Source organism: Oryzias latipes, chromosome 19 (genome assembly GCF_002234675.1).
Source record: "Oryzias latipes chromosome 19, ASM223467v1".
Classification (NCBI taxonomy): domain Eukaryota; kingdom Metazoa; phylum Chordata; class Actinopteri; order Beloniformes; family Adrianichthyidae; genus Oryzias; species Oryzias latipes.
In genome coordinates, this window is record NC_019877.2 from 11116930 (window position 1) to 11144737 (window position 27808).

A 27808-nucleotide genomic window follows, 5' to 3' on the forward strand; every position below is an offset into this window, starting at 1 on the left:
AAGATTTCAGACACTTTTTTTTATTGTACAAGTTATACCAGCATAATGAAAGTGATAATACCCATGAACATGAAAGATGTTTTTGCCTTACTGTATTTACAGCGAAGTGTTTTCACATCACACACAAAAACGATTCTACAAAAATCAACATTTAAAAAAAAAAAAATTAAATAAACTCCACCTACCTTTAGGTTTGCAGCTGAATATGCATATAACGACCATCTCTGCACTGCATAGAATTTTATACATTTCCACTTGAACAATGTGGGCGGTTCATAATAATAATAATAATAGTAATAATAATAATACTGCTCTCATGATGCATATCGGTGTCCTGTAAATAAACATTAACAAGAACTAAGTCTTTGGCTAATTCAATACATTCAGCTGACAAATGAAGAGAAATAATTCCAGCTTGATTGATGGGTGTAGGAGCTAAAGTTGGAAAGAAACACATTTAAGGCATTTTAATTATCGCCCTGCTTTTGGATTTTACTGAAGACCATCAGAGCGTTAAACATCAGACAAATGATAGTAGTGGCTTGATTTGGGGTTGCTTGTATATGTGTATTTATGATGCGTGTGTGTTTTTTGTGGTTGAATGCCAAAGACTTAATCAACTTAAATAAAAATTGAAGTTGTGAGAACATACAGTAGCATAGTGCACGTCAAGTCAGTGACACGATGGGCCTTGATTCACAACTAAAAAACTGTAAGTGCCTTTGCCGATTGACTTATTATACTTACAGTTTCATGAAATAAAAACAGTTATACACATACTTTTCCTGCATAATAATGCTCCAGTGTCTCAAATCTCCAAAATAGTGCAAAATTAACACAAAAAAAAGGTACAAAGGTTTTGCCTGATGACGTCTGGATTTTTCACAAATAAGAAATAGTAAAACACTAGCCAAGCAGTCTGCAGTTTAATCGTTACGAATTATAAAAATGAAATAAAAAAATCTTTTAAGAATATATTTACTAGTCCATTGAAACCTTGCAAATAGTGAGGCCATGGGGCTATACTGCCATGGCTCCCTCTATCTTGAAACTTGTGGTTTTTTTTTCCAGTTTTTAGTTTTATTATTTCATTTTCATTTTTACATCTTGATTGTGTTTCACAGAGAACGTGTCGTAATCTTCTCATGGCGTCATAAACAACCAGGTTTCTCATGCTGGATGTTTGGTTGGTGAGTGTTCAAACGGTGGAAAAGCATCTGCCACAGCCTGACGAAGCCCCCCGATCTCTCTGCACCACCACATGAATCATGTAAGACTAATGCAAAAACAGAAATATGACTGCTGCTACATCTGAAGCTCAGAACAACGACCCCGCTGAGAGGCATCAGGAGAAGGAATGTGAAGTACTGATCCACGATGGCATAGAAGTGTGAGGCTGCAGAAGATGGAAATAAATTCAGAAAATATTTGCCTTGATCCTTTTGCTCTTTCTTGCACTCTTTTTTTTAACAGATGCAGTTATTCAATAACAAGTCTCTTCTGGAAGTGTCTTGAGGTGTCCATGATGATGTCCTCAGGATTTATATTGGCTTTGTGTCTCCAAAAAACTACAGTGCTGGACAGCCGTTATCTTCATTTTCGCAGAGTTTTCTTTTCATATGAGCATTTTTCTTTTTTTGCACAGCAGTGTCCAATGGGTGTTTCTCATCACACTGGGGGGATATGGAGGCCGAGGCTATGATCTTGCAGGTTGATTTGGTTTCGATGGTAACTAGTGACGGTCATAGGCAGTGGCAGCAGTGGGAGGGGCCGAGCCTCTCGATGCGGCACTATAATAATAAGGGGAACCTGAAAGTTAACAGAAGAACGAACCATTTGAAACAACAAATAAAGCTTTAGTTTACTAAGTTTACATCATTGTATGGTGATGGGGTTTTGATGAAAAATATATTACGGCGCAATCTCAACAGATGTTTGTGTTTGGAACAAAATAGACCACAAAAACCAAAAGGCCAAAGCAGTTTTACTCCTAGCTTCCATAAATTTGATCACTGTTTACCTTCATAACTACTTTTGTTTTACATTGATAAACATTTTTTAATGTAGAAAGTTAGGTTCCTAGCTCGGTTTAAGTTTTACTTCTCTTGTTAGTATGAGTGAGTCATTGTCAGAATACGACACTAAAACAGTTAAATAACAGGAATTTTGCTCCTCTTATTTTGAAAGTGGCATATTTAGGCAGTACTTTTTTACAATGAAGTCCATTGTGATGTTATGTCCGTACATGACAAAAAATTTGGTTCAAAAGCTGACTTTAGTTTTTGTTTCTTCAGTAAATGACAGTTTTGCTTTTTTACTAGAGCAAATATACCCTTTTTGACCAGAAAACAATCTAAAAAAAATGATCAAAATATGCAATGAAAATTGTTAAAGAAATTAGAAAATTCTACATTTTTACTTAGATGGTAAAATGCACATTTAAGACCCACTCCTATAAGCTTTGTGATCTATTTTAAAAGCATTCCCAATAGTCTTTTAATTATGATGATGCAGATTTTCGCTAAAATGTAAAAAAAAAAAGCAATGTTGTTTTCTAGGATATAGTTTCTGCAAAGCAGCAGGAGTTCATTAGAAATTCATCTATGAGTTGTGGGCGAGACTGGTGGCGCAGAGCAACCCGCCACCTTTTCCCTTCCTGTTGCTGAGAGTGCTCTGTTTCCATGCTCTCCCGCTAGCTTATAGTATCTCACAACCCCAACGTAACATTAGAGGTGCAACAAAAATGGCGAGCACTATCTGAGCTTTACAGCAGAACAGTTTTTAGATGAGGAAAAACTCAGACGTACATTGATCCAGTCGTCTCTCATTTTTCAACTGCATTTTTTTCATCTACTCCTGAATCACAACCAGTTGAATAAAGAAATTAATTTTTAACTTAATTTTCATACTTCCTACTTTTCAGATTTTCAGATTAAAGTGGGTCTTTAAAGAAAGCGATTTTAAAATAAGAATGAAATACTTATTAATCAAAGGGACACTAAAGGCATCTTTTTTTTTTGGGGGGGGGGGGGGGGGTGTTACAAAATAGCTAGGTTATACATTTTTTTTGGCAAAAAAAACAAGCATTCTGAAGGCTAAACTTCCAGTTTCTGAAAGGGATGGAGATGGGGACTAACTGGTAATCCTCTTCTAGTTCCTAACTAAGTACTCACTTAGTAATGCTGGGTTGCTGAATCGCCATGCTTCATTGTAGGTTGTGTACTGCGGATGACTATAGGGGTTCCCTGAAAACTCACTCCCTGCAAACAAAACAACAAATCAATTAGCATTTCAATGCATCAAATCATTACGCCTTCACATAGAGTCATCTTTCGTCATTCAAAACAGGATGCAATTTGAAGCAGGAAATGATAATCATCGATGTGAAACCAGTCAAGCAAGTAATTTATTTCTTTTTCATTTCACTTAAGTTATGCAACACTGAACAATATAGGGCATTTTCCTGTCCCATATATGGGCATAAACCTATTCTTCTTCCACCAGCATATTCCAGAACAATCTAATAAATAGAGAGTGGATATAAACAGTTTCATGCATACATTTTAGATTTGCTGCCACAAAATCTTGAGGCCATTGTTGAGTGACTTTTAGCCTCTTGGATCTGAAGCCTCTGGAGTCTGAGCTTTGGTGTTTCTTGCAAGAGATTTTTCTGTCAGGGGAAGTTACTTGCAGTATGCAGTGAACACTGCTGTTGGTTCAACATGTTTCTTTCTTTTATGAGACAATAAAAGCTGGATTGTATATGGGTCCTTTGCGAAACGGCTTTATTTTAACAATGTTTTGCTCCTGTCTCTAAATCTTTCAGGCTCTGTGTAGAACGGACACTTGTAACACAAAATCACAAGCCGTGACATGAAGGCACTCATCTTTTTGTCTACTCACATTAAAAGAAATAGTGAGTTAAGGTAAGAAATTTTGAAATTAACAAAACTGATGAGAAGTTTTTCAGTAAAAATAAATTTCATTTACATCCAAGGTAGATCAAGCTAAATCAAAACCACACAGACAACCCAAGCTCCAACCTATCTCTCTTTTACTAGACATACTAGAAAATATGGATATATTTTCCATAATTTTCTATGAATCCAACTTTTTATCAATTAAAGTAGCCAACAGCAAATATATAGAAATGGAAAAAAAAAGTCAAATGCAATGAAAGCTGAACAAATGTAACCCCTTCATGCCTGACTTTATTTCCAGTTATAGAAAAAAGTATTCTTCAATGTTTTTTTTTTCCCTTCAAGGTGATGCTAAATTAAATTAAGTAGGGTCCCGGATTTATTAGAACATTGTTAATTAGGGACATACGGCATAAAGGAGTTAATGGAAGGTAAAAGTAAAAATAAGGATAGCATTTATAGTTTGCTGCAACAAAAAAAAATCTGTTTTTAATTAATTACACATAAAACAATAAAAAAAACTTGTTTTTGTCCACCTACAAAACTGAAATTGTCAGCATCTAAAACCCAGGCTGGCTCTCTTCAAAAGACACAGACTTTGAAAATGTAGCCTTTCCCCGTTCCATGCCTTTTGACCCCTAACAATTTGCTGTGAACCTGAACTGCAGGTTAAATGGAGGAAAGGAAAAGGATATGCTCTTAAGCATTAAATGTGCTGCTGTTTCTAAAGGCTGTCCATCCAAGAGCATCCATCCAAGAAGGAAAAATTAAAAGAAATCTCTGATCACTTTTTTCCCCGTCTAAGCACAAGGATGTGTGTAGACTGCAATCTGCAGCTAACCACTCTAAATTGGTAGCCACTGAATTTTTACTACACTGTGTTTTAACTTCTCCATGTGTTTCCACTGAATTGAACACACATAATGGACACTCTGAAGAGAAAATAAAAAAGTGAAGTCAACTCACCAGGAACCATTCCAGCAAGTGTGGAGGTTGGGTAGCTGCCCTGGCCTGTGGGTGGAACGTGAGGGGGATACCCTGGTAAGGTTGTGTTGGCCATGTCTCGACCTGCAGGGAGAAAAAACACAAGCAAAATACTTTATTTTTTAATTGTTCTATTGCTGACCTTGTAGGGGAGGTAATTAATTTTGTTTCATTAAGTTTTAGGTTCTTTCATTGTTGTTCTAATGTGGACCCTACATAAAATTCAAAATGTTTAAATAGGGTTCAGCTTAAAACAAGTATTTCTTTCATTTTTCCATATTTAGCGTACTGACAAAGAAAACCAAAGGATTGGTTTTAACATATTTTCATACCACTGTTATGAATCATATCTTCCATACATAATTTAGCATTGCTCCAGCAGAAGAGGCACAATTGGTAGAACTCTTAGAACTTAAAACTCCACAATTGCTTTTTTTTAAAACATGAAATATGAAGAAGTAAAAGGACTTAAAGCTTCAAGAAAGAAAAAATTCGTCACCTTAAAATGACAAATGCCTAATTTTCAGCCTTTGTTCCAAAACTACAAGCTGATATTTTTGCTCGACAATTCAAAACAACAAGCAAAAGCGACTCACAATTCTCAGAATACAACATCAGAGTAAAAAGTTTCAAAATGACAGTTACATAAACCTGTTACTTAACTTATAAAAAAAAAAAAACCAAAAAACTCCACCCTTTAATCATCTACACAAACTCACAGCTGCTGCTTTGGGCAAACTGAAAGCTAGTTGCCTGAAAATGTCCCCTCATTAACCAGTTCAAACTTGTCCACGTATGGCAGCCTTTATTGCACCCCATAAGGCAGAACACACGGGCCTCTCTGCAGAGCGGCACTAGTCTGGCCGCAGATATTCAGCTCTGTAATTGAGAGTGACGGTTGGGCTGTCCTTGCTGGCCACAGAACATTTGGACCGCAGCACGGAACCCCAATCTACACAGAGGCTGGGTAATGGAGGCCCCTGCTATATTGTCAGCTGTGAGGGCCACTTGGAATCAAAGGCAAGTTCATCTCCCAATGGAGCTTTAATGAGGACCTAGTGGATGAAATGCACCATAACTCCACAAGACTATGGTTGTCCTTGTTATGTTGTTGCCTGCAGAAAAAGCAAAGTAGAAAAGCAAAGCAAATCAAATTCACAGATAAATGCGTTAACTTTTTCTTTGCTGACGAAAAAGTAACCAAAAAATGAACTTAAATGAAAAACTTTAGTACTTCTTTTTGACAAACATGTGTTTTCTACATATGCATATTTTAATCATTGTTATAATGGGGTCCTTTATAAATTGAATAGGAAAACTTTTATTAATGCTTTGTGAAGCATAACATAAAGTTGAACAATAAGGATCAGTTAACTGCCAAAGAAAGTATTATTTATTACCTATAATACAAAGTAATACATCAAAGTATTTGTTAACACTTTTTTGAGTTAATTAAAGCTTAATTATACATGATCTAGTATTAATAAATGGACCCTGCACATTTTAATAAAAACTATGATCAAATAAATGAAACATGTCTACTTTAACCTGTTTATTACTATCACATTGTTTTGAATTGTCCTTTAATAAAATGTCAAGCTTTCTTCATGAAATGTTAGGACTTATTTGGAAGATTTCTTAAAATGAGGAAAGACAAGACAGACAATACGAGTGAACAATAGCACAGCCAAGAAATAAAAAAGAATAAAAAAAGAGAAATCCATTTGCGATCAAGAATAATTTGAGGAAATTATTTCATATCCTGTTGAACAACTGTTGTCATTTTTCAGCGCTGATGGTTATATTGTGTGTCTTTTGGTTAAAGCGCTTTGACTGGCGAGCAGCGAGTTTAAGAGCTTTACAGAGGAGAGTGAGGTCCTGCTGGACCTCTTATTTATAATAACAATTAGTTAGCCACAAGCCAGTGAACAGAAGTCAAAGGGGGCCCACTGGAGTACTGTAGTGGGGGGTCCCGCAAGGGTGAAGCTATTGTGAATGAATGTGTGTGTGTGTGTGTGTGTGTGTGTGTGGGTGTGTGTGTGTGTGTTGATGCTGGTCGGTATATTCTTCTTTCATAATTTATAAAACAATAATGTTGCACTTTTAACTATTTTATTAAAAAAATTATTTCTTTGATCAAATGCTGTTTGTGCAGTTATAGTTTGCTAAGTGGGGGAAGGCATTGGGGGTAAATGTTCAAAGTCCTGCAACATGTCATTTTTAAATCAGAACAATTCAGTTTTCCATACAATCAATGCCAACCAAGTCATAGAAAAGTTTCCCATTTATGTAAAACACTGGTAAGTAGCTTAGAAACCATGGTTAAATGGAGGTGGTCACTTTGTCAATATTAGTTCCGATACCAATCCAGAGAATCAGATCAAGAGATCAATAATGGAACTCAGTGGAAAACTCTCCTGTTATCCTGACCTCAGCATCAATATTAGTCACATTTCTGTGCCCCCCCATGTTGAGAGTGAAAAAAGTAGAATTTTTAGAAAAGTTCATTAGAGAATATTTAATAAGGGCAACAAAAAATATGTACATGACAATTGTTTGTCACTGTGAAGCTTGTTTTTTTGTATATTCATTTGGCAGTGACTGCCAACAGCTCTGCAACTATTGCTTTATGTCCCCTTTACAGCACTCTTTCAGAGAGGCACCAATTCTGAGAACTCTCTGTACAGCAATGATAGCCTCATTAGCTGCTTCTAGCCTTTGTTGTTTTTACAACAGCGATGTGTGTCCAGATTCTCATTAAAAGATGGGGTTCTTTATATTGTCTCCTTCCACTCACAGTCCCCTTAGATTGAACGCCAGAAAATCAAGCTATTTATTTTCCTTTTTTCCTCTTTTTTGTCCCCTGCAGAAAATCAATTTGAAGATTTAGGTGTTTTTTTTCTCTCTGTTTGCTTTGCTGTTTCAACAGTCCGTTGATCTTTGTCTTAATTTGAAAACGGACTTGCAGCAGCAAAAGCTGGAAATGCAGTTCTGTTTGCACCTGATTTGGCATAAATTTCACCATAAACGGGATTGGTTTAGAATTTTGCAACACTACAAGATTCCTATTCATATTCTAAAGTTGATAAATATATGTTTTTTTTTTCAAAAAACTGTTTTTTTGTTCAATCTTGCAGCAAAAAATGTCTTTTACTCTCATTCGAAACTCGGTTTCTTAACACTCCAGCAGAAAAGCAGGATGACCTTCATTTTATTTGGCACGTGAACAAAGTCATTTGTGAATGACTCTTTCACTTGCAAGAGTATTAAATTTAGCATGACAGGGACACCTTCATGTTTGCCACAACAACAACCAAAAATCTTTGACCTCCATTTTCTGGGCTATGTGCAGAAAGGGGCAATTCATCACCAGCTAAAAAATCTCAGCACCCTAATTAATTACAACTAAGTAAAGAATGTTTGGAGAGCCAAATTGCTTTAATTCCCCAACCACCGGCTGAAAGTCATTCATTATCAAATGTGTGCTCAAAGGTTAGTTTGCTTTTGTGAAGACAAAATGAGCATTAATTTCAGAGCCTGCATTCTCCCCTGTGGGGAGACACGCCAGCGATTTTGTCATGAGGCCACACATCACGGATGGCAGCTTCATTGTGTGCTCGTTTCTCGCTGTTCGGCGGACAACAGCAGGTCTTGATACTTTTTGTGTAGTTCACCCTGAGAGCACTCACCCTCACCTTAACTGGATGTTTAATTTGCTGGATGAAGTTTTGCTTTAACCGGTAACAGGAGGGGATAAAGGAGCGCTCAGAAACTGGTGCTTGAGGAGGAGAGGCTTTACCCTCCAAGGGATTTCGGGGTAGCGGATACCTCCACTAACAGGCCCAACAAGAAAGATTGTTCAGTATGCAGTCAGCGGGAAACACTCCCACCTAAAGACCCACTCCATTGAAAATGTTATTTTTCTGTGTTTTTAAAATGTCCTTTTAGCATTTTTAATTTGATGGAAGACATTTATTAAGGAAAATAAGCATAAAAGGCATAAATGGAAAAAAAAGCTTGTAATGGTGACGTAGGTGCTACAGTTGGCAAGCCCCAAGCTCCCTGCCCTGCCTTTCTGATGCATCCATTTGCAGACAAATAGATCCATGTATGTCTTTGTTTTCCTTGTCTGAGCTTGCATCTAGTTCCAACCAGTATGGCTTTATAGCTCCGATTTTGCGCGCCACTTTTGTTGCCCCGCTAATGTTGGCTTGTGGGAAAGGGAGGCTGTAAACTATAAGGATAATGGGAAGTCAGAGCAGGCTTACTCTGTGCCAACAGTCCCGTCCACAATTCAGAGGCTGGTCTGCAGAAACTATGTCCTAGGAAGCAACACAAGTTGTTTGATTTTGGCTAAAAATGGAAAATCTTAATTAAAAGACCATTGGGAACGCTTAGAAAATAAATGCAAAGATGATTACAGCGGGACTTTAAAACTCAATGGGAATCTGCCTGGCGTCTCAAGGTTTCAAAACATCTCTGCCTCATGGAAACACACAATCTGCCTTTCATAGAGTGGACCATTAACCAAACCCAGAACTTTCCTCAGTTTATCTCAAAATGCACAAAAACTTTCTACCTCTAGCTATTACCAGGAGAACTCTAGAAGAACTCCAACTCCCACACTATTTGAATTTTAAGCAGTTTCAATGAACAAGAATGAGAGGCTCTTCAGATGCAATCCATCTCTCTCAAAGGGAATTCATCAAAGAAATTACTTCCCATATCAACAATAGAAATTACCTCACAATATGCAATTGTCCTTTCGACATATTCATGGAACCCTTTGGTGTTTTTTATGGTATAAAGATGACTATTTAGCAGGTAATTCAGCATTAATGTGGAGGAGAGGGATAGAAAAAAACGTCGGTTTTAATGGAAGTGGCTTCTTGCCTCTGAATTTTGATGATGGGCACAATGCCCTTAAATCCCTCTCTTATTTGAGCTTTCTCTGCAGGTACTTTTGAGCCTTAATAGGATAAGCAGAGGACACAAAAGATTCCTATCTCTTAAATCGTTCAGTTCACTGAGAATCCGGATTTCTGGCAACCAACACTTCATGAATCATTCATTTTTAATAGATTATGCTAATTTGGAGGGCATAAAATCAAAAAGATCAATAAGTGTGAGGGTTTTAATTGGTGCTCAGAACACATTTTGGGATGAACCTAATCTTCAGTTCTTCCCCCCGTAAAGACACAATTAATTTGAAATTGGATCTCAGCCTAAATACTGCAGATAACTTACTACTCTTTGCATGGCTTAAAATTCCTTTGGTAAGCTTATCGCTGGCAAGTAAACTGTAATACTCAGCCATTAGAGGGCCCACACACCTGTGTATCACCTCCGCACAAGAGGAGCCACTAACCAAATAGCAATTACCAAATGGAACTATGTTTCAATCGTTTGACCTTTATTTTTTTTAAGAAGGGCATGGAGAAAGTATTTATTTTATCAAAAAAATGAAAAAAAAAACAAAAATGTTGTGGGCTTTCCATATGCACGCACACACACATTCCTCTGCGTATCTCTTTGCACCTGCAAAGCTGTAAGGAGAGCCTTTCTGTGGAGACCATCTAAAATATCCCAGGTGCAAACAAAGCTGCCCGCAGAAGCAGGTCTGCTTTCTGTGGGGCCATCAGTGCACAGAGGACAAACACACACCTTTCTTCTCAGGAGGCCTGCCTTACAGGGGGAAATCTACCTCCCACATATTAATGAGAAAAGGGCTCTTTCTTTTCTCATAAGACTGCTCAACTATCACTTGGGAAGGAGGGCTGCTGCAATTTTCCATCATCCTGTCCCCCCCCACCCCCCCACGCGCAGACCTCGTTGCCTTAGATGGCTGATGCATAATTATATACATTTTAATAAAACTGTATATTAATCTCTGCCTCGCGACAGTCATCGTAAACTTTTGATAAACTTAACCTTCTTCTTGGTAATAACTGCAACAACCGAACAATATTTCAATTAGCCAGGCAGTCATTAACTGTGACAAGGAGAGGAGACAACTAAAGGGGGGGTGGAATGGGGAGAGGGAAAGATAGGAGGGTGAAATAAATGATCATGGTGTTAGAAGCAGGCGGCAGAAATGCCAGAGCGTATTTACCGCGGCACATTACTCGTGCTTTGATACACACAAACTGTCTCCTGGTAGACAAATCACAGGAGCAATGCAGCAGCCCCCCAACGAACAGTCGGTCCTGCGTGACGGCCTTTTCCAACCCCCCCGAGACCTTGCACTGATACACAGTCACTGTTCTGATGTGCTGACACCCAAAGGTCCTTGTCCAGCGGTGACTGAACAGTGCAATCTTTCTTATTGTGCTGCTTGCTCAGCAGAAAAAACATATATATATATAAAAAAGAGCAGACCGAGCATAGCTGCTAAACTGTAAATGTAACCCCCCCCCCCCCCCTTCACCTCTGTGTGAAATGGAAATAAAAGAGATAGTACATGCTTCACTTTTTCACTTGTTTTAATGCACACATTTTGTCTTATCAATGACTTTCTTGTTGGTTTACATTGTTCAGAGCCCCTCAGCTGAAGCTGTGGCTTCGTAGCATAAAGGCGTACTGTTTAGCACTTGATCTTACCTACAGGGTAGCTTTGCGACACGCTGGGGCCCAGGTCTGGGTTGGCGGTGGAGGATAAACTGGGCTTGACTTCGTCCAGGCTGGAATTCAGGGCAGGGAGCGAGTACTCGTTAGCCTGGGAAAGGGACAGTTGAATCATTACACAGCCAAACAATACCTAGATGGAAATCCTCCATTAAGCTCTCCACACAGTTCTGTGTGCGTATAAATTTGTATGAGAGCATTGTGAGTGTGTTCATGCTGCAGGGTGGCAGTTCAAGCATATCATGAATGTATTTTGGTATTGTCTGAGAGGAAGTGGGATTTTAAGATGAGTGAAAAGCCAAGGCGTCAGCTGGCCCTTTGTGCTTGACTGCAGTCCTATCCCTGATCAGCCAAGGGAGAAAGCAGATCTGCTTTGTTACAGACACACCATGTGGTCCTGTTAGAGAAACACCATTCACTCTTTTTTCTTTCACTTTTAATATTGAAGTCTAAACCACCCTTACATTTCATCCCTGAATGGAATTACTTGTTTAACTTCACTTTTTGTCACCTCAAACCTGTTTAAGGCAGCATTCAAACATCAAAGGAAACATTAAAGAAATACTTCACTTAAATCACATATAATTTCGAAATGACATTGACTTTTGACAGCTGGAAAACGTTTTTTGTGCTCTTAATGGCAGGTAACTTGAAGCAATAAAAATGCATTCCTGTTTTTTGTCTTTCAGAAAATAAATTATGCCAACATCTTCAGTTTTTTTCAAGCGTCTTTTATGTGGTAAAAAAAATAGGATATTCTATGAACATTTAAAATTCTTGTAAAAATGCTTATTTGAAAATTACCATGTAAAGATTCAATTTTTTTCCAGGTTAATCATCTAAAATCTGCATGTTGACCAATATCTATTTCCGTGAATCTTCTCTTTTTCTCTTGTCTTAACTTCCTCTTACATGATTCTTTTTGTAAATGCACCCAAATGGCCCATGAGCAGATGTTAGCAGTTTTTTTTTTTTAATGAGATGAGACTTCCGGAGTCTGAGTGTTGACAGTGTTTGTCCAAAGCCCAGTGTGAGTGGCTCATTGGACTGCGCTCTCACAGGGGGATGCCTGTGACCCCGCTCTTGTCTGCCACTATTACAGATAAACTCTAATTGTCTGCTACAACTGTTCACTGGCACAATGTCGGATGTTTTCCTCTATTCTTGCGGGCTTTGGACGCCAAACAGACGTTTTATCATGCAGATAAAGGGCAGGATGGGGGAAAACTGAAAGGATGGGTGTGAAAAGGATGACCAAATGGCTAGCAGAAGTGTGGGAGGGGAGAATCCATTGAGTTTTGCATTTCCAGAATGGATTTTAATGCCATGCTACAGAACCCAGACACTGGCTAATAGGGCTGCATTTTCCAAGACCACAAAAAAGGGACCTTGAGGGACCCATAAATGGGAAAGTGCTCTGATTAATATTGCAGTAAATTAAAGCTGATTTTTCTGGACCCTTTCTAGGCTCTGTTCTTTTTTGTAGCGTACCCGCCCTCTTTTTTTTTTATTCTAACCCTTTCCCCCCACTGCCTTTTAATACTCTTCCTGACGCTCTTTGTGATTGCAAGTCATTTCCAATTCGTTTTGGTATTGATCTTCCAGTAGAAATCAGTTTTGTAATTAGCTGCAAATTAGGCCCTCTTCTGGAGGTGAGGCCTGTCCCACTGATTTATCACCTGCGTAATTCGCCCCGATTGGAGAGAAATTAGAATGAACTCAATTAGGTGACTGCTTTTGCTTTATGGGTGTTACTTGTAGTTTGGAGGGAGAAGTTAATAGTGTTTTGTTGTTTAATAGTATAATGGAAGTAAATAAAGGTTATCCCTCGCAATAGGCCCATAGTTCATTCATAGTTTTAATAAGCACTGAATTTTTGGCCTTTTGTGTGGGGGTAGTTGTTCCCCAAATGTCTCTTAATTTTTTTAATGAAGATAGATGGAAAGAGGGGCTGTTATAGTAGGGCTGGGAATAAATAGAGACTACTTGCGCTGTTTTATGCATCTCTGGGAAGAATAAATGTCAAGGGCATCTGTAAAGGATAAGTTGATTCACCATCTTCGACAATTTATAACTTTTTTATCTTTACCATTTATTTATGTAATATTTGAAACATGCATTTTTGAGACCTCTATCTCATTAGTATGATTCAAACTTTCCCTAAAAACCCATTGGATATAGCTTGATCTGTGTTTTCGGTGCCGCAGTTCATCATCATTCCACCGGGGGCAGTAGAAGGGCTTTTCCTGCTCATTTCCAAATGTCTGCTACCAGGAAATCTCAAAAACACTTTTGGCAGGAAACTAATTTTAACATCTTTATGGTGAGAATAACGTTGTAATTATTATTCGTTTTTTTAAATGACTACTTATTTTATTGGAATGAGACAAAATTTGTTGATAATGTATTATTTATAGTAGAGTTACACCATGTTAAAATGTGTGGATCAAATTTGAGATAGTGTGTAAAATAAGGTACTTTTTTTACTCAACATTCATGTCAAAACTTTTGCATCTTAAACTAACATTGTTGTAAACAAAAACTTACTAAATCACACAACAAATCATAATTAATACTATATATATCTCATAAAACATGGGAATGCAATATATTTTGTTGATTTTAATCAAGGGATTTAAAAAACATGTTAATTCCAAACAATTTAAATTTACTGTCAATTTTTAATGTAGTGGGCTTTAACATGATGATAAGAAACACTATATCTGGAGAAAATTCAAAAGAAAGAAAGCAATCATGCTACCAACCTGCTCAGGTTTGATATGCTCTGCTGTGGGGAAGACGTCGGGGTACGAGGGGCGTTCAAAGACCCGGTCCAGAGCTTCCAGCTGCTGCTGTGTGAAAGCATCTGCCCTCAGGTGCTTCCGTAAACTCTCCACACTACCCTGAGAATCACTGTTTGGGCCAGAACCATCTGAACCATCTAAAAGAAGAAAGAGCAACATTCGAGACACTGACCCCATGAAGCCAGCTTCACTTCAAGCACTTTATGTACCCCTTTTTTTTAAACCTTTTTTTTTTTTTTTACCAGCCCTGTAGGGCAAAAAGCGGATAGTGTGGGTTTTCTCAGCCTAATGGATGCATGAGTCACTGGGTGTCCAACACTTTTTCACAGACTTTACACCTTAATGATCTGGAAGTTCTCTGGTAATTAATAGATCACAGTGTTTTGCAAAGATATACAATCTTGTGTATTAATGATGGCAGCAACTGTGCTGTATAATGGTATTTCATTCCATTCCAATATCGTATTATGTTTCTATTTTCTCTTGACCAAAAAGCCCAGTATTCACTAAAAACCTAGTGATGTTTTCCAAAGCGCAGTTTCCCTTTTACAATTCAATTCTGCTTTTATTCTCTCTGAGCTTGTGGTTCCATTTGGAAGCAGCCACAGAGGACAAGAGGCTGAATAAAATTGTATAGTCTAGTTCAATCATCCTGCTCTCCAAATACAAGAATTTCCTCCCGACTCCTGACCTGATTACTGGACTCTTGGGAGGAGGATGCCTTTGTTCTTCTCATTTTGAGCAAAGCTGGAAAACCTTTACTGACTGTCCTTTTCACAGCCCCCTCTTTCCCTCCATCCTCAGCCCCGTCTCTACCACCTCTACTGGCTGTAGTGGCTGAGTCTCTAGGTCTCCTCCCCGGATTCCAGAAAGCTCCCTTACAAATCTGTCATTCTAAATTTGCGGCAGATTATGTTCTCCTCTCCGTGGGAGAGAGGTGATATATGATATGCAAGGCCCACTATTGATTGCCTGATCTGGTGGCAAGAGGGAGCTGAAATGAACTTGAAATGAACATCATGCCTCAACTCGTTGTGCGTATAATACTCTACTTAATCCCACATTTTTCTCTGCCATGAAATTCAATTGATCAATCATGTCTGTGTGATAGTACCATTTGGGAGGGTTATTGCCATTCTACTCCACTGCTTGACCTTTTTTCAAAGGCTGAGGCCAGTGGATGAACCCGACTCAAAGCTGAAGAAGCTATAAAAGAGAATGTGAGCTGCAGTGTCGATGTGAGCATGTGCAAGAGAGTACAGCTTCAGAATAAAACTGCAAAAGAAAGAAAGGTGTGGGCGTCCAATCCCTATGTCTGCTCTAATACTACATTAGCTGGGAAAAACTTTTGAGTTATACATAAAAATATTTTTAAATTCCTGGTGAACAAACATGCATTACAGACAATACTGGTAAAATGTAACATTGGACATAGGAAAAGTAAGCAATGTTTATGTCTCAGTATCATCACTTTTGAGATGGAGATTGACCTTGTGACCTATTTCAGTGAGTGCCTGACAGTGCAATGACATTTATTTATGTCAAGAGACAAACCTGTCGACAGGGGCAGCAACTATGATGCTCATAAAGGAAGAAAGAAAGAAGGCCACTGACGTATTATAAGATGCAATATAACAAAAACGAGTCTTTTTTACATTTCCAAGCAACTATTATAATAATAATTCATTCATAATTCATTTTGAAATGTTGCTTATTTTGTTCTTTCTTTTTATATTTTTCTTACTATTAATTATTTCTATGCTTTAAATGTTGTTATTTCTTGTTCTATAAATAGTTAACCCACAAAAACGTTAAACCTCAGATTTTACCTTTACAACACAGGAAGGAATTGTATAAATCCAAACAGGGTCTTTCCTTTATTTTGTATAAATTATAAATCAGAAATGTGACATTTCTGTTGCTGTTTTTAAACATATTATAAAATATATTATTAGAAATAAAAATATTCTTTTCCTGTTCCTTTTTTTTCTTTACTTTTAGATTTACTTGTTGTTTTTCCCTTCTTACTTGTTGGTTTGCTATCTCCAAACATTATTTTAACCTTTTCTTATCTTAAAGAAAAAATGTCAAATGAACCACACAGACAAATAAAATCTCAAAAGTTTAAACACAAATACTGCTGCTTCTATCCATCTAGATAAAACCCAGTCAGCTGGCTAAAAATGAGCACAAATTTGAATTAACAGCAAAAGTAGATTTCTTGTGGCAGAGATTAAAAAAAATTGTCTCAATTATTAAAAATGTTTGTATTTCTTTTTTAGATATAAAGGTTTCCAAAAAAGTATTAAAAAGAACGCGAGATTTGCAACAATGTTTAGAATGGTGGGGATGACAAAAACCTTAATGTGCTTATCATTATGATTGTCTTTGATCCTAACAAAATGTATACACGGATAAATTATGAGCATGAGTTGTAAAACCAGCAGGAAAAATAAAAGGTACTTGAGTAAGCTCGGCTTCTGCACACTCCCTGACCAACATGCCCACATTTGTTAAAAATATTCCCATTCTTTTTTTTTAACTATGTTTAAGGTGTTTTTCTTTATTTTCAACTGTGTTTCCTTGTTTAGTTGTTATTGGAATGTTGGAAAAATAAAATCATATCAATCATTTGCAAAATATACAAAATAAATAAACGACACAAGACACAGCAGGCAATGATTTGTCAAAAGAGTTAGATGTTTGATGCTTTAATTAACCCTTTGACGCCTGAATTTATATTCAGGAATGAAATGAAAAAAAGTTTTGCTTATGTGCTTGCTTTCAAAAAGATGCTAAAGTAGGTAATTTTGGAGCCAAACCTCTTGAATCATTAAGCATCAAGGGGTTATGGTCAGAAATGTAATGATTCCTGCATGTTTTAAAGATAGTCTTCCTTTATTGTGCACACGATATTACAACCAACCTTGTGGAACATTGCAATGTTTTTGGTTCAATTTTTGAACATACAGACTGTAAAATAAATACACATTTAGCTTTAACTTTGCAACAAAAAAAAACCCCACAAGACTTGTTGATTCATAAACAGAAACACAAAGGATAAAGCTTTATATCTAAGACACAAAGACCCCAGGATTGAAAAGTGTTTATGTACAACGTATTCACAAACAACAGCTTTCCTTTTCCTCTGCTGAGTTTGACACATCCAGTAAGTTCTCAACATGCCTGTGCAGGGCCACACGAAGGTCCCTTCACACTCCTGTGTGTCAGTTTATCAAACTCTATTGTTTTCTTTGGTACCAAGGCAAATAGAGTCATTAATTACTTTCTATCAGCCAGCCTGTGCCACAGCAGCTGATCAATACCCCCCCCCCCCCCCCCCCCCCCACACACACACACCATATTTGTCATTCACCACAATGGAATAGACTTCTTCCCACACACAAGACAAACCATCCTAGGTCAGCCTACACACTCTTCCTCCCACTCAACCTGAGGGCAGTCCCACATGCCCTCTTCAGTACTGACAAATTAGCAGCAATTGAAGATGACTCTTGCATCATTTGGAACAATTATAAAGCTGTGCTTTGTGGTTCCTCTATCTTGATTAGTTTTTAAAAAGAGAAACAGTTTGACTGGGTTGTGGAAATGTCAAAAACAACAATTCCAAATATAAACTTAGCTATTGTTTGAGCTACTGTATATTTTAAATTTTAAGAACATCTGACAATAATGCATCAGAATGCCACACAATATTAGGTTTCATAACTAATGTAAAAGATACTGAAACTGTACAGAAAAAAAGGCTTAAACTTCAACATAATACCCTTTTGAAACATTTTGAGTCTGATTTGAATAGCCAAGTACAAGAAAAGATGTGTTTATATAAATTAGAGTCTAGTTTCCTACTTTTGGAATACAGCTTTTATATAACTTTTGATACGTTTTATTGTATACATATATTTTATGTAAAACCCAATGAGCAATTTTTTTTATTTTATTTTAACAAACATGTATTAACAGGAATTTGGATTTAAAATATTCTATTTGAAGTGTCTAAAAAAGTTTGATCCAAATAAAACGTCAAGACTTTTATTCTGACATTCCCACATCAATCTATAATGGAACAGAGATAACAGTCTTTTACCAAAGCGTCTTTGATGGCGTGTTACATGTCTGTCCCACTCTGTGGTCATGTATTGATTATTGTTGGCACTGAGTGTATTCAGCTTGACATCGGTCCGCATTAACACTCTGGTAACGAGGGAACCGCCTCCATCAGATCAGATAACCAGCCCTATAAAGCAGACTCCTCTTTGTGGGTTTGGCACCAACAGGTCGCGACCCCCTGTAGGAAACTTCAGCCAACAAAACTCTGACGCCTGCACTGAGACTGAGCGACTGCCCTCCACACAAGAACAGAACAATTATCTTAAATGAGACTGTGCAGAATCCAGCTCTGCAAGACGTTTTTAAGGAAGGAAGCTATTTCAGAATAAAAGCCCAATGTCTGTCATGCAGTGAAAGTGAAAGCTGTTTTTCTTTAAAGAAAAAAAATGGGGAGGTGAGATGGCACCTTAAGGTCATGAAAGCCTCAAACAGAAAAAGGAACTTTCTCCTTCCATTCACCTTTTGCTCCATTTGCTTTGAAAGTTGTTGGAAAATATGTCAAAATATATCTCAGTCATTAATGCGCTTATTCATTGCACAATATTGTTCTTCTAGAACCTCCGTTTAAATTTTCTATTTTATTGTTTTAATTATTTAGAAAAATATGAAACATTGCTTCTAAAACATACTATTTGCACTTATTTGCATCAACAAAGATCAAATAAATAAATGGATCAAATAAATTTCTTTATAATTAGGTTAAAATCTGTTCAAAAATATGTAATATATATTAATATTGGGGCTTTTATTTTTATTTTTGTTTCATTAAAAAAATAAAAAAATAAAAAATAAATATAAAATTTCCAGATTCAGATGGTTGCAAAGGCCTTATTTATGATTGGTCAATATTTTTTTCTGATATTTCTTCCCAGCTTTTAGAGGCTTTATTAATCACATTTTGATTGTTGCATATAGAGGCTGACATTTTGCTGTGAGCTGAGGTCTTGTGTTGTTTCATCCTCTCCCCCAAAACAGATGCTGATACACAGAGTAGGGTGTGACGGCAACCCGCTCCATCACTCATCTCCATGCACACGCAACGCTTTAGTCCTCATGGCGCTTTGAGATGACAAATAATTAATTCAACAGCTACTGAAGCACAGAATCACATCCATTCTGACTGCCACTGACTAGTGTTGTTGGCTTTTCACATATATAATGATCAGATTATCAAGAAATTTCTCTCTTGGTGTTTCTTGCATAAATCAAACTGGAGGGTTCTTTAAAAAAGAAGCTACTTAGAGAGGTGGAAATTAAATATCAAGTAATATTCTGGTTGTGGGATTTGTACGATTAAATTTAATTTTATCTGCAGACCTGTTTGTTCATGTCAGTTTTGCACGAAAAAAGATATAAGATAAGAAATATTCAGACGCAGTTTTAATTTTTTCTCAATTAGGTAGTTTAAGATCATTTTTGTAGATGGAAAATGTCAGGTGTGGGGGTGGTGGGGTAGAGCTGAGGTGAAATGTGCTGTGGGCTACTTGGATGTTAATCTGTGAGGTAATAGCTTTTCTCTGCAGAACTGCAAATTCTAATACGTGTCAATTTGTAAAACGAGCGAACAGTCGTGGTCACTGCTGGAGATGCTGTCCAGGCGTCTCCCACACTCTGTCCGTCTGCAACAATGGCCGCCAAGTGTAACATGCTACTTTTAATTTGCAATAACACGTGACGACTGTAGATTAATGGCTTTTATGACACCTGTGTCCCTGAAACTCCTCGTTGCGAGACCTAGTGTACATAACGTGTGTCACACTACATTATCTCTACATCCTTCTTGTAATGGGGGGTGGTCTTTTTTAAGGACACTGCTGAATTGAAAATTTAGGATTTGTCTGCTTGGTTGTGAGTCAAAGCCTGGCTGCACAGTCGATCCATTTCACCAAGGTTTGTGCTGTACTCAGCTCCAGCCCCCCACTTCTTTTCTCATTTTCTCTCATGTTTCCTGCGCTTTATAATGACTGCTTGTGTCATAATAATCACAAGGCTTACCAACTCAAATACGGCTCAGGCAAGCAACTGAAATTTAATCCGAGCACTGGCTGAATACAGACTACAGCCTAGTGAATCAAAGAAAATATGCTTAAATAGCAAACAAGGCTCAGTGAAAGTGAAGAGAAATAAACAACCGAGTGTTCTAAAAGACAAAACGAAAAAGCTTTTATTCTGAAAGTTTTGTTAATTAAATGCAAAGATGATGGGATTTCTTTTGCACAATAAAAGATAAAAATCAGCTTCACACATAATTTGAAATAAAACTCAGTTTACCATAATTTACTGACACTCTGTGACTGCAACCCCCTTTTGTTGGATTTGACTCTCCAGCAGCAAAAAAACTTTGAATTCTGCTTCGTTGTTTTGGTGAGAAGCATTTCAAAGAGAAGACAGCAGCAGGACTAGTGTGTCTACAGGGTGAAAGCCTACATAATATACTATTCTTACAAACTATAGCTCGAGGCAAGACATCGTTTTAGCAGCTGTGTGCGGCCAAGATCAGAGGTTTATGTTTTGGAAGGATAAAGCATCCGTGACCCGTGGTTCCAGGTAGGCACCAGCTGGCTTCTGCGCGGATATATGAGAACCAAGATTTCCCGTCACTTTCTGTGCAAAACCTACCCCTGATGCGAACTGGCTCCAGCGCACACGCACATGTACACACAGCCCTCTTCTTTTCATCATAATGCTGGCCGAACACCTAAATCACTGAGATGGCAGCACATCAGGGGAATCATTTGAGGCTGAATAGCTGTAGAAACATGGTGCTGTCACCTGGAAGACCTCCACAAAGCAGACCAGCTCTCCATCTCTCTCACACACACACACACACACACCTTATTCTACTCCATACCCTTTAATACCTCTTTGCCCTTCAGCAGCAATCTGCATAGAAATATGTGCATTTTATCATTCAGTGACTAGACATTACACCCTACTTAATATGAGAGGACCATGAACAGCGGAAAATGAACCCTTGAAAATGCCAGACGTTTGCATTATGCCTCTGCGATTGCATCTCTTACAGGGAAAGACTTGATTATGTCATTTGCCATGTCCACGTCATGCTGGTTTTTATATCTTTGCCAGGAAATCTACCTCTGACAGGTCATTAGTCATCCCTCCCTCCCCGCACGCACATAAAACATCAATTCCACTCAATATCCCACAAACCCCTGTGCTTCCCCAGCAAACGCCAGAACAAAGAAGACGCTATGTAAACTGCTGCCGTGTTCTGATTAGCTCTCATTCCGGAGAACTGCAGAAATAAGGCACTCATTCCCCACCCTGTTTGAGATAACTGCCCGTTTTCAGCAGCCGAGTCATCACTCCACAGCCGTGCACGCCTTGCAACAAGAGCGCATCTGTTTAGCTATTCTCATCAGCTTCTTATGTAGTGACATTAAGGAAGCGTATTGCTTACAGAACCAATAATCTATATCGCCTCAGGCCCCCCTCATACCCACCAACAGCAGAAGAAGTGGAGCCACTTTTGTTGAAGGGAAAAGAAAAGCCTTTCTTGACTGACCTGGCTGCTTGGCTACATCATCTTGACATGTAATTATCTAAAGCCCTTTAATCACTTCCATAAAGATTAATTGCAGGAGACAACAGCGGAGGTCGTGTCTTCAAATCAAAAGAGTCTTTGGCAGGTTGACACTGCAGAGTAACAGAGTTCAGACTCAAGTGTTTTATAAGGGTCATCTGCTGGAGCTGCAGCAGGTTTTAATGTTGTAATTGCAAGTTCAGCAAAAAGAGTTTTATGGCAAAAAGTTGCACACAATTTGACCTTTTTTAAAGCATTTGAGTTTTTATTTTTTTTGAAGGACAAAAAAACCCTCTTACCATCATCTCTTTTTCTCTTTTCACCATTGGATCGTGGAATTCCCAGAATTCCATTGATAGAGTAAGATCCCGCAGGGTCATTGGAGGCGCTGGTTACAGGTGGAGAAGCTGTGCTTGGAACTGATGGAAAAAAGTTGACAGCATTGTTGCATTTTACGGAGAAGGCGCTCATCCTGGAAAAGCAGATTCTATGAAGTGGTGCACCGTTGCTTTACCAATCGTGTGTCCTGGCGTCGACAGGGATGTCCCATCAGGAGATGGATGGAAAGGTTGTTGGACTTTTGTTCGGATGATCCTGAGGGAAAAGACGGAAATCACATGTCACTGATGCTTGCATTATTTCCCAAATAGACCCAACATTGTGTCATACGCAGGTGGGCACTGAGGTGCGTGTTCCTCTTTAAGGTGAGGTGCAGTGAAAGGTCTTCATTGCACTTTTGGTCTGAGTGATCTTGCAAACAAAGCATGAAATCACATCAATTCACCTCAATGATCAGCTTCACTGACTCTACCTGGCCAACACTAATCAGCTTCATCTCCCTCTCCCCCCACTGTGCTGCTGGGGGCTTTTTGCCAGGGCCGTTTACAGAAGCCCTTTGCTTCCCAGATCAAACAGAACCAGCAGAGGCCCCCACGTGTCGACGTGGATGAGGTTGTATTGATCAGGGCTCGGGGAGAAAAGTTGGGGATTAGTCACTCGGACAAACAGATGCAAATAGAAAGCTATAAATTATATGTGACAGGAAAGCGATAGTTCCTTATTGCCTTGCACAAGCTTTCGCCAGCATTAGATTCCTTTAATCTGAATGGCACTTGAGGGGGAAAGGGAGCTGTCACAATAATTTGTAAACTTTAAAACTATTCATCATGTATGTCGAAGGAGCTACTTAAAAGAGGAGCCAAGAGCTTATTCAGCGGTAGATATTTTGTCCCTCAAATTGAAAGGGAAGGAGATTCTATCATCCAGAAACAAAGGTTTTTGTTTGACATCAATGTTACTGAAACCTTTACATTAATACATGATATGCTGTCAGTTATTTTTTACATGTTTTTTTAAAATCCCATTAACGAAAAGCCACCAAACAACATGCGCTTCCAGAAAGTGCCTATTGATGTTTTTAAGTTTTCCCACTTTTCCTCATAACAGTCATTCGACCCCTGACTCATGCACGTAACATAAATTTAAAAACTTCATATGGTATCCGTGTTCTTCATATTGAATAAGCAATTTGGGTGAATGAATTAATGACCTGGCTGTTTGTGAAAATCCCCTAAAGAGATATTAAAATTGCTTTACCTCTGAATCAATAATATCGAGCACCATCGAAGACATTTTCATTTCTATTTATTTATTTTTTTAGATTTGAATGTCTAGCAAGTGTGATTCTGATATGCCACACAATACAGCATCTGAATAAACAGGCAGAGGAAAGGTTTAAATAAAGCTTCCTGTTTTGTCAACAGTCCTGAGGTCAGACTCTTTGCAACTGGCCCCAGTCAAAATCAAGAACCATTCAACTGAAAAACGCTTTGGCACCATTTTTTTTTCCATTTTTAAATAAGGATGTGTCTTTTCAGCATCGCTTATAGGATCTTAAAAATAAAGCGTCTTCTCAGTTTTACTATAAAAGCTGACACCAAATCTGCAGTTTTTGACATTTTTATTATTTCTTTTGAATAGTTGGATAAAAGTATTCCTTCAGAAAGTCAATAGCTTTCAAATATTTTGTTTCCAAGCTCCACCAAATATTACTACACTGGATTACAAAGCAGGATAGTGAAATCTTAATAGAAAATAAAGAAGACATTCAGTCCTAAATCACATTAGGAATTCAATGGTCTCATATTTGACTGATAGAATTACATCTCTTTGTTTGCATTTTCATTTTCCTGGCAAACAAAGAAACATAAGGCCTTACTCCAATCTCTCTCCAAAAAGCCATGCTTTAATTGGAATTGAAAAACTTTATAGGGCTCTTTTAATGATATTAATGTACATTTTGAATTTATCACACACATGTATCTGAGCCTCCTTAAATGGAGCTTTTTAAGCAGCCATGAAGCATGAAATGAATTTTCTTCAGCCTTTTCTCTCTTTAAAAGATGTCTTGTGTGGAGCTGTCCGCGCTCTCCCGTCAGCTCATTAAAATGTAATGCTGATGCTGGTTCTATGGAACAGTGCCTCTTAACCAAAGTTCATCATCGGGGATCTCTGGTGGTGCTGCTGGTTGTGGGGTGAGGACTTTGTGTTGGTTGTCCCACTTTTTAAATGGAACAAACTGAGGATTTTATTCGGGAAAAAAATAACTTGAAATTATAATCAAAGATTTGACACCATAGTAAAGGTGGAATTTACAATTCCCCATCAATACTAATTACACTGAGACATCGCTTCAAATTGTGACGGACATTATGATGTAATTTATCACCGGATCTCAGTTGGTTAAGCAACAACTTGCAGGCAGGATGGAGTCTGCGTTGCTCTTCTGCTCCCGCACATTAGATGTGCTAAAGAAAATTGGCCTGCTTTATAGCGCCACGGGATCTGGTCACCGAATATTGATCGGTTTTCATCTCGACAGATTCACTCAGTCCTGGATGTACTGCTGATTGTTGAGGGAGTTCGCTGCGGAAGATTGAATTGCACCTCAGAGACCGCGGGCGGCCTCGGCGCACCGGGCGGCGCTAAGTTGCTCAGTCTTTTGCTGTGGGTGGCGGCGCGCCTGTAGCGATATTTTGACTCTTTTGATTAAAAAAAATCTATTTGGGCTCTTTTTATGAAAGTGATTCCATTCGACAGCCCGGAATTTCCACAAGACCACACAGACAACAAAAATGCGCAACATTTATTTGCGTCTTTTCACATTGTCCTTACCTGTTAATAGACGAGACGCTGGGGACGGTGTCGTTGTCGCAGATGCCCTCTGCCAGCAGCCTGTCCCTGATCTCCCAGGCAAACATTGTTGGGTTTTGTCTTTTGTAGTCTGCGATTTTTTCCACCACTTTAGGGGTGGCCACTTTAGGTTTAGACCCACCGATCACTCCAGGTTTGATGCTTCCCGTTTCATAATATCTGTAGAAAATCAATTAGAACAAAAACATTCTCCATATTAAAATGCCCACTCTAATCTTTTTAGTGCTAACGTAAAGAATGGACTAGGTTTGAAACGCTTTACGTATCAGGAAAAAAAAGTTTACGCACGAATAAAACAGATAAAACGCATTTAGGGCGCATGATAAAAATATAATATATTTTAAAGTAGCAACAATAATTTATTCCCTTTTCTTAATTGACAGTTCTTTTTTTTATATGCGTTCTTTGTGTCCAAATACGAACAGGTGGACCCTGGGTTTTACCTTGGCCGGGGAATCTTCACCCACCTGCCCAGGATCTTGCTGACACAACCGTGGCTGACCCGCAGCTGTCTGGAGATGTCGCAGGGCCGGACACCCTGGTGGGCCAGCTCCACAATCCGCTGCCTGACCACGTCCGGGAGGGGTCTGCCGTTAACAAAAACCCCGCCGAGCTGGTTCACACCTCCGTGCCCTACGTGGGATACAACAGCAACAAACGCACACATACGTAACATTACATAAGGTCGTAACGGAGAGGGTAGAAGCATGTGAGTCTTTATTTGTGTGTGTGTTGAATGTAGTGTGTGTGTATGTGTGTGTGGAGTGTATGTGTTTATGTGTGGATGGGGGGGGGGGGGTTAACCCGTAAACAACAAACCAATCTCAGTTTTCAGGATCATCTCATTGCAGCAGGCAAAACTGTGCTCTTTATTTTAAATGGAGAAAATCTTTTGTGATCTGGGATGGACATTAAATGCCCTAGGAATATTATAAATTAACATAACATTTTCGGCAATTTATTTTATCTTTTTGGTAGAAATGATAACATATTTCTAATTTTTATTTAGCAACAAAGTCAACAAATAAATATTTATATATACATACCATTAATTAAATAAAAACATGACTGAAAAAGCAGAAAAAAACAATCACTTCAAGACATAATGAGGCAAACATATTTTATTGTCTTTAGATATTATGGAAAAAATGCAGTTAATTAAAAAAATAAGGTTTATAAAATCTGTTTTTTTAGTTTGTGTGCTATGATTTTATCATTCTAGTTTTGTTTAAAATAGAAATTATATTTATTTGGTCAAAGAATAAGCGAAGGACATTTTTACGTAATTATTTTGATCATATACAATTCTATTCTCAAATAAAAAAAAATACAAAATACACCAATTAAGCAGCATGTCTATCATGTTGATTAGGTTTTACTGGTGCAGATTAAAACAATGTATGTTAAAATGCTTTGCTTAGTCAAAAAGGGTTATTTTATATGGTCTTTAATATTATTTAAATTAGATTTTTTTTTTTTTGCACGAGGGTTCCTTCTGTCTTTCCTTTTAAATTATTATAGTAATTTAGAAAAAGTTTATTACTGAAATTATGCGTTATTTTGCGCCAACATATAGTATAACGTTAGGTATTATTAAAATAACAACATCAATCACATTGAATAAAACATACACGAATTGAAGTGGATTTCTGTTGGATAATTTGAATATTAGATGCGTAACTAATGTGTCCTGACTTATTAGGCCTACACTCACGCTCACATACACATGCGTGGCGCGCGGGAAGCTTTGGGGTGATTCAAATGACAGAACACCTGCTAAAGCACGTTCTTTGTTTACTCTGGCAAGTAGAACTTTTGCGCACGCCATGCGTGAATCCAAATGCTTAAGTATGAAGTGTTTTTTTTTTTTTTTTTTTTTTTTTTTTTTTGTCGTAGTGAGCAGTGTTCTCTTGTTGGGTTGTGTTATTTTTATATGGAAACATGCCGGATGCACGTTTTAAACTGTTGGGGACAACAAAAAAAAAATCTTGTGTTTTTTTTATTTATTTTTTTTATCCGCGTGCATGCAAAAGGCTACCAAGAAACCGGGGTTGTGCTACTTACGGTGCATCGCCGTAAAGGGGTCTGCTTTGCAGTGAATATCCATTGGATAGCAAAGGAAAGACAGATAATCAACTGAAGTCGCCGTTTCGCCTTTCTGTCAAGGGATGAAAACGTGAAGAAAATAAAAGGTGACTCTACACGATGGAGGGACTCAGTTCGCCCCTCCACCCCAGCGCCAACAAACGATCTATATGGCAACTTCTTCTCCAAAGTTGCCCCCCTGTTTTTCTTCAGCAGTCCGGTCCCGCAGCGGAGCTCTGGCAGGTGCACATGACCGAAGGATTGCTCAGTTTTTCGGTGCGCTTGCAAAGCCGCGAGGCTAACGGAGGTAAATCTCACAGCATGTCAGGAAGAAAAAAAAGAAAAAATATATAAAGAGATTTCCAGCGTGCGGGGGGCCAAGTATCTCCTCAATCTCGGCGGCCTCTGATGGAGGAAACGCGTTTCACACACGCCGGGGTTTTCTCTTGCGCGCGCCTTGGATGCGTCAGGCTGAATCTGTGGAGCCAGGAATGAAGCCTCTG

The 27808-nt window shown here is 38.2% G+C and overlaps 1 protein-coding gene across 8 annotated transcripts; it reads right to left on the reverse strand.

The window, feature by feature from the left end:
* Positions 1-27808, reverse strand: pax2 (paired box 2). Of its 8 annotated transcripts, none has more exons than XM_011488247.3 (10): positions 27285-27807; positions 25688-25853; positions 25182-25379; positions 22522-22601; positions 22307-22426; positions 14294-14469; positions 11505-11619; positions 4887-4988; positions 3174-3260; positions 1-1790 (listed from the first exon to the last, which is right to left on the reverse strand). In XM_011488247.3, the coding sequence occupies exons 1-10, from the start codon at positions 27325-27327 to the stop codon at positions 1669-1671; spliced, it is 1209 nt and encodes a 402-aa protein (XP_011486549.1). In that variant the 5' UTR covers positions 27328-27807; the 3' UTR covers positions 1-1668. The 8 variants fall into 8 exon arrangements, with proteins under 8 accessions (XP_011486549.1, XP_004080478.1, XP_011486547.1 ...); XM_004080430.4 differs by having other exon boundaries at positions 1-1809; XM_011488245.3 differs by having other exon boundaries at positions 25664-25853.

What these genes read in the sequence shown, in the direction of transcription:
- pax2 (XM_011488244.3), bottom strand. Translation starts at nt 27,327, where the DNA reads ATGGATATTCACTGCAAAGCAGACCCCTTTACGGCGATGCACC. An exon ending in AAAGAGAAAAAGAGATGATG is followed by an intron (nt 14,470 to 22,306) that starts GTAAGAGGGTTT and finishes TTCTTCTTTTAG; the next exon opens with ATGGTTCAGATGGTTCTGGC. An exon ending in CAGCAACCCAGCATTACTAA is followed by an intron (nt 1,791 to 3,173) that starts GTGAGTACTTAG and finishes TTATTATTATAG; the next exon opens with TGCCGCATCGAGAGGCTCGG.